The sequence below is a fragment of the Nematolebias whitei genome, chromosome 16 (genome assembly GCF_014905685.2).
Source record: "Nematolebias whitei isolate Nwh7 chromosome 16, NemWhi1, whole genome shotgun sequence".
Lineage (NCBI taxonomy): Eukaryota > Metazoa > Chordata > Actinopteri > Cyprinodontiformes > Rivulidae > Nematolebias > Nematolebias whitei.
This window is the reverse complement of record NC_056513.1, coordinates 10,848,809-10,855,558: the sequence shown is the minus strand read 5'-3', so window position 1 is coordinate 10,855,558 and position 6,750 is coordinate 10,848,809. Positions and strand designations below refer to the sequence as shown.

Sequence of the window (6,750 nt, the reverse complement as noted above, 5' to 3'; positions counted from 1 at the left end):
TGGATGGATGGATGGATGGATGGATGGATGGATGGATGGATGGATGGATGGATGGATGGATGGATGGATGGATGGATGGATTTTAGTTTATAATAAATGTCACATTATTCAATATCAATAAAAGTCTTCATCAGTAAAGCAGTTTTGCTGTGCTCAGTTCTGCGACATGAGAGAGCTTCTCAAAAAACAATCTATTTAATTTCATTTAGAAAACATTAGTTATTAGTTGTAAGACTTTAAAACCAAATTAAACTTGCTCAACATGTTTGATGAGGTTTTAATTATTTTATTAAATATTCTTGATTTCCAGATTTATCCCACTGGCCTATACCTGAAAAACCCATGTTCACACTGGAGGCGACAGCTTATGCTCTCCTGGCTCTGGTCAAGGCAAAGGTGAGCTTTAATTATATTTCACAAGCAGACACATCATCCAAGTTACATCACCTTAAGACAAAAGTACTTCAGAGGCAATGTTTAACTATTATTTTTTCTCTGTAAAACAAATCCCTCATTAGTATACAAAAGCATTTCTACATACAAGTATACGTGTCATGTTGATCACTTTATGTGAAGTAGATATGGGCAGTCAGTGTCTTACCTGCAGCAAATAGCTGTTGTAAAAATCCCAATTTGGAGCATTATTCAACTTTTATTTATACGGGTTAATCCCATTGAGCCTCGAGGACTCATTTACAAGAGAGACCTGATTTTAACAAAGAGTGATGACAACAGTTGATAACGACAACAACGATAGACGATCATAAAAGAGGCATACAGATTTTTTTTTTAATTAGGAAGAAATATGCTCATAAGTTCAAGTTCAAGAATCTTTATTATCCCCAAGGCACAATTTGTTTCACAATCAGTAGGCACATAAAACATCCATACTAGACATTGACATTAAAATAACGGTACAGAGATCATCCAGCTAAGTCCAGCTAACAGTAAGCAAAAGATGAAGCGTTTGAATGTAAAACATTAAGAAATCATCATCTCCAACTAGGAATCCAAGATTAAAAAAATATATAATTTGCAAAAGCCTATAGGTAATATTTTTTCTTGAAATTAAAGAAAATAACATATACATTTTTATTTTATTTACACCATTTGTTTTTATAGGCCTTTGAAGATGCAAAACCTGTTGTTAGATGGTTTAACCAGCAACAGTTTGTTGGTGGAGGCTATGGATCAACTCAGGTAACTGCATTTTCTGTTAAAATTAAGCTCTTCAGTAGCTTTTTGTGAAATTTTACTCGTTTATTGTGGATAATATTGGATTTTCTTACTTTTGCTTGTTGTTTCTAACCTATTTTTGTCCAGGCTACTATAATGGTGTACCAGGCATTGACAGAGTATTGGACCTACGCCAAAGAACCGGACTATGATCTGAATGTGGACATTTTGTTGCCGGGCAGATCAAATCCTGACAAGTACAACTTTAAAATGGAAAATCACTATGTCACAAGAACATCTAAAGTGAGATCTAAACAAAAAAAAACTGTTGTTCATCCGCACATAAAGTACATTTGTACTTATTCATGCATTTTTGTGCTTATATTTAAATCCCAACACAGGTTAATGGCATAAACCAAGCTGTGAAGGTGATCACAAATGGAACAGGAGAAGCAACTGTTAAAGTAATTTAACTTTTTCTCCTAAACTTTTTTTTTTTTTTTTTTAGGAATTCCAAATATATTGTTATGAAATGAAAACGATTAACCTCATTCCCAACGTCTCATATCAAAGAAGTTTGTGGAAAAAAATATGACTAAATGTGAAACATACACAAAGCGCAATAAAATTAGCATATTTTGACCTTTTAACTGAGGTAATCAAGTTTTATATTTATTTATTTATTTTTAATCAACTTGGGTTCCGTCAGTAATTTACAATAAGGACTAAATTTTAAAGAGTTTTAAAAGAAACTCTTTTATTTTAAGGTTTTATTTTTATTAAAAAAAAAAAATTGCTCAACTATGACAGTTGCTGTTTAAAGGATTTCCCAAAAAAAAACACTGAATTTATTTATTTGTTTGTTTAATTACCTTACCTGTTGACAGGATTACATTTGTTCCTAAGAAACGTGCATGTTTCAATTATGATGATTAAACAGTAAATGCTTTTGCACTTGAGAGAGCTTTAAATCAAATGAATAGATACAATGGAAGCAGAGTGCATCTCCATTTGTTCTGAAAAGCGTTTGCTAATATATATTAATAATTAGTAATTACTTGTTACTTTCTAAATGAGGCTCAATATAATTTTATCAGAGGGCATTAATCGCACTTTTTCTGACAGATGGTCTCGCTGTATTATGCCATTCCTGGAGTAAAGAAAAGTGACTGCCAGAAGTTTAATATGTCAGTGACGCTAATCCCAGGTAATTTTGATTATTTGTGTTTTTATTCTGTTCTCCCAGTTAACTTTGTCTAAAAGATCTTATGCTCATCAAATGCTCTGTCCCTCCAGAGAACATGGCCGAGGATGAAAGGACATACAAGCTTAAAATAGAGGTTTTGTAAGTACAGCACTCTGACAATAGTATTTATTTTTCAGTGCATGTTTGTTTATTTGTCTTTATTGTTAGAAAATAATATAAATCACAGGACAGATTTAAATAAACCCTTCAATATTAATCAATGAATATTCACATGAGGGATCAACGTCTAAGGTCCATTACAGTCCAAGTGGTCGCCAGAGACAACTGACATTTAAAAACACAAACATGCATATAAGTCAGTCAATATTACAAATTTTGGCCTAGAATCTGGTGCGGTAGCTAATTATCAGTGGCAACACATTGAGCACCACATTTTTACTTAAAACACTGACAATAATTCTGGTGTCAACTATGTCTGTGTATGTAGCAAAATATGTAACGAACCAGTGGATGGCTCATAATAAAACTCAGAAAGTAATCACTTGAAGTGCATTTACAGCTGATTACCTTTCGGTTTTACCCTTAAGATGACCACAGCTAATTTAGGGTTATCCCATACTAAATGGACTGTTGTGTAACAATCTTACATGAGATAAAATTTAGTTTAATTGCAGCTGTGTCATGCTCAAGATATACCCAAAAGCAGAACATTTTTCTCTTAAAGCCCCTAAATGTTAACACTGTCTGTCTGTTAGCAAAATACATCTACAACTCAAGATGGTGACACTTTAAGATGGCCACCACAGCTAATCAACATTTGCTGATAAGAAGTGTCTACGACTTAGTTTTATGTATATTGAGCAAGAATTGTTGTTCTAACAGCAAATCGTCATCTCCATGATATCCTCTTAGCGCTTTCACATCTTATGCTATTGCATGTGCTTGTGCATAAGGATGCTAGGATATGCCTTGTATCTGCTACTTTCCTTCCCTCCATTGATTATGGTGACATTATTTACATGAATGCTCCTGCAAGCACCCTGCAGATGTTGGATGGTGTCTATCACGATGTGCTAAGATTCATAACTGGCTGTAACTACCGTACCCACCATTGCACCTTGTATTCACTGGTTAACTGGTCATCATTAACTTCATGTAGACTCTTACACTGGTACATTTTCATCTTTAAATCACTCATTGGTCTGCTACCTTCATACCTTTCCTCCTACACGTCACGTCGTCAGTGCAGCTACAGTGTGCGCTCTCAAGACATCATTACCTGCAGCATCCCCTCAGTGCGGACCGAATTTGGCAAAAAGGCCTTTTCGCACTCTGCTCTTGCAACCTGGAACACAAAGATCTGAAGCCGTCCACTTTGACCTCTCTAAGGGATTTCTAACAACTGTTAAGTTCATGGCAAAAGTCAATGCAGATATGTTCCTGTTTTTAATATTTTACATCACTTTAGCATTTACTTTTAATTTTATATGCATTTATATGATTGTCTATTGTTGTGTGAACCTCATCTGTGTTCTTTGTTTAAAACAGGTCTTGTAAATGAGACAAACCTGTATAAATAAAGGTTGAATGAATGAGGTCATTTACGAGGTGTGAGCAAATCAGCAGCAACGCTGTCGTTTTCAAGCATCAAATTACTTGAATCCAAAACTCTGGCACAAAAGGCAACATGTGTTGTGCATTTCTTCAACAAATGCCAGGACTTTATTTGAAAACTCAATTATTCTGTAAATTCTGTGTACAGGTATTTGGATAAGGAAAGAGACTCCACCATGTCGATCTTAGACATCAGCTTGCTAACTGGCTTCACGGTTAACACGGGCGACCTGGACTTGGTAAGAATGTTATTAGATATTCACAATTTGCATAATGAGTTATTATTAAAACCAAGAGACATAGCTAAAAGCAAACCACATGTGCTGTTAATGTTTGTGTAGTTGTCTACAGGACCTGCCCGCACCATCGACAGATATGAAATGAACAGAGTTTTGTCAGAGAGAGGCTCTCTTATCATCTACTTGAACAGGGTGAGTTATCAGCCCCATGTTGTTTTTCACCCACCTTAATGTTAGTTTATTCTTGACTAGTTTATTTTTATTGTTTAATTTCTCCTCAGGTTTCTCACATACGACCAGAGGAGGTTGCGTTTAGGATCCATCAAACATTTAAAGTGGGCGTCCTACAGCCAGCAGCTGTATCTGTTTATGAGTATTACGAAAGTAAAGAAAATGCTGCTTTTGGTGGCTTTTTTTTAACTTGATCTTTATATCCTGGTTTCTCATTTTTCATTTGTTATCATATGATTTCTACAAAAAACAAGAAATAGTCTTAAACTTATTTGACTTTGAGGCAATGTTAGAGTTAATGTAAAAAAAATTATTTAGTAAATGTATAACTTTAGATGTGCTAAAATACAATAAAATAATTGCTTTTTTAAAATTTCAGAACAACCATGTGTAAAATTTTACCATCCAGAGAGGGCGGATGGACAGATGCTGCAGCTCTGTAAAGATTATGAATGCAGGTGTGCAGAAGGTAAGCATACTAGTATAGTAGCAAAACATAATAAAAAAAAATTCAAACTCAAAAATATTAAATGCAATCTAACCTAGACACAAGTCCATTTCATAAGTCTAACATATTTACAATAAAATAGGAGGATGAAAAAAAAAATTGCAACTTTTTTTTTTTTTTTTGCAAACTACCAGGAAATTTTGTAGTTTTACTTGGCTCTGAGACACATTGATAATACTTGTAATAAACTGAAGTCAAGTCAGTACTTTACTGTTTACTTTACTTTCCACATCTTGGAATTTAGTTTGGTGTACAACTCAAACAAGAACTTGATACAACACATACAACGGGCAAAAAAAATCACATTAACACACCACAAATACCATTATATATTATGTTGTGTGTGTGTGATTATTTTTATTTTCATAGATTAATTTTTCTGCTCCAGATTAATATGTGCATTTGATTTAAATAAGCAGCTGTGACTGAACTGTTTGCTTTGAACCGTTGCCAAATAGTTTTTTAAATCATTTACTTATAAACTTTTATCTGTCAGCAGCTGACTGACACATTGTATCATTTCATGATTTTTATTTCAGAGAACTGCAGTATGCAGAAGAGCAGCAACATTAACAATGATGAGCGGACAGCTAAGATTTGTGAAAGCACAGAGATCAGTAAAATTGAATACGGTAAGAAACCACAAGAGTGCTGCATTTCTGACTAATACGAACTGTGATTAAGAATAAGTTCTGAGCTCAGATACTCGCTGTCTGCCTACAGCCTACAAAGTTATGGTGGAAGGCATTGAATTTGGATTGTCTACAGACTCTTACATCATGCGGATAGTTGAGGTCATCAAACACGGTGGGTGCTGATCCTGGACGTGCAGCTAAACTGAACACATTTCTCAGCTTTTAATTATCTTCTGCACTGCACTTTAGCAGTGACAAATTATTTGTATTTTATTGACTGTTGTTTTGCAAAGGTGCATAATCCGCATTTAAAGCATCAAAAGTCATTATGTCCTCACCGTTCATTTACATTTCATTTACAGGAAATATTGATGTCGGTTCTACTGGTAAATTGCGCACATTCCTGAGTTATCAGCACTGCAGAAAAGCTTTAAATCTAAGAAAGGGGAAAACGTACCTTATTATGGGCTCATCCAAAGATACTCACATAGATGACAAACATAACACGTAAGTTAATAGTTTGTACAAAACTTTATTTTAGTTTGTTCCATTGGTATTTTATGTTAAATAATGTCAGGTCTGTCTCTGTTCTGTACTTCTGGCATGTTACAGAAAACTTGTCACATCACCTTTTAATGTATTTCTGTCGTTTCTCTCAGGTTTCAGTACGTGCTCGGGGAGAGAACCTGGGTTGAGTACTGGCCAACATCCGGAGAGTGTCAGGACGCTCAATACCGACCCACATGTTTGGGCATGGAGGACATGGTTGACAACTTCCTTAACTTTGCATGTCTGGGATGATTTTTTTCAAAACTGAATCATATTTGTACAACATTGGCTGTTATCATACAAAGTATAAAAATATTGAAGAAATAGAATAAAACAGTGCTAACTGGAATGTAATGTTACTTTATCTCACTTAACTTTTGTGTACGTGAGGCTGCATCCATATACGGCATGCTTTGAACACATTTTTTTGTTTCTTTAATACCATCTGTTTAAAATTTATCTTTTAGTTTTGAAAAAATATAAATACATTCAGTTTTTTTTTAGTACAGGAGTTGGAAAAATCTAAAAATGCAGAGGCAATAGAGAAAAACTAAGAAATAGAAACATAACTTGTTTTTAATGCATTTTAAG

The 6,750-nt window shown here is 34.3% G+C and overlaps 1 protein-coding gene across 1 annotated transcript in view; it reads left to right on the top strand.

Annotated features, from left to right (window-relative positions):
• Nucleotides 1-6,411, top strand: part of LOC119423086 (complement C3-like) — a 32,637-nt gene extending 26,226 nt beyond the window's left edge. Inside the window, exons 31-44 of the mRNA XM_037690494.1 lie at nucleotides 311-396; nucleotides 1,123-1,200; nucleotides 1,324-1,479; nucleotides 1,578-1,640; nucleotides 2,302-2,383; nucleotides 2,473-2,521; nucleotides 4,146-4,236; nucleotides 4,339-4,428; nucleotides 4,518-4,620; nucleotides 4,847-4,936; nucleotides 5,515-5,607; nucleotides 5,699-5,782; nucleotides 5,973-6,117; nucleotides 6,270-6,411. Of these exons, the coding sequence (XP_037546422.1) occupies nucleotides 311-396; nucleotides 1,123-1,200; nucleotides 1,324-1,479; nucleotides 1,578-1,640; nucleotides 2,302-2,383; nucleotides 2,473-2,521; nucleotides 4,146-4,236; nucleotides 4,339-4,428; nucleotides 4,518-4,620; nucleotides 4,847-4,936; nucleotides 5,515-5,607; nucleotides 5,699-5,782; nucleotides 5,973-6,117; nucleotides 6,270-6,411 (1,352 nt within the window). The remainder of the gene's footprint in view (nucleotides 1-310; nucleotides 397-1,122; nucleotides 1,201-1,323; nucleotides 1,480-1,577; nucleotides 1,641-2,301; nucleotides 2,384-2,472; nucleotides 2,522-4,145; nucleotides 4,237-4,338; nucleotides 4,429-4,517; nucleotides 4,621-4,846; nucleotides 4,937-5,514; nucleotides 5,608-5,698; nucleotides 5,783-5,972; nucleotides 6,118-6,269) is intronic.
• The last annotated feature ends 339 nt before the right edge of the window (nucleotides 6,412-6,750 follow it).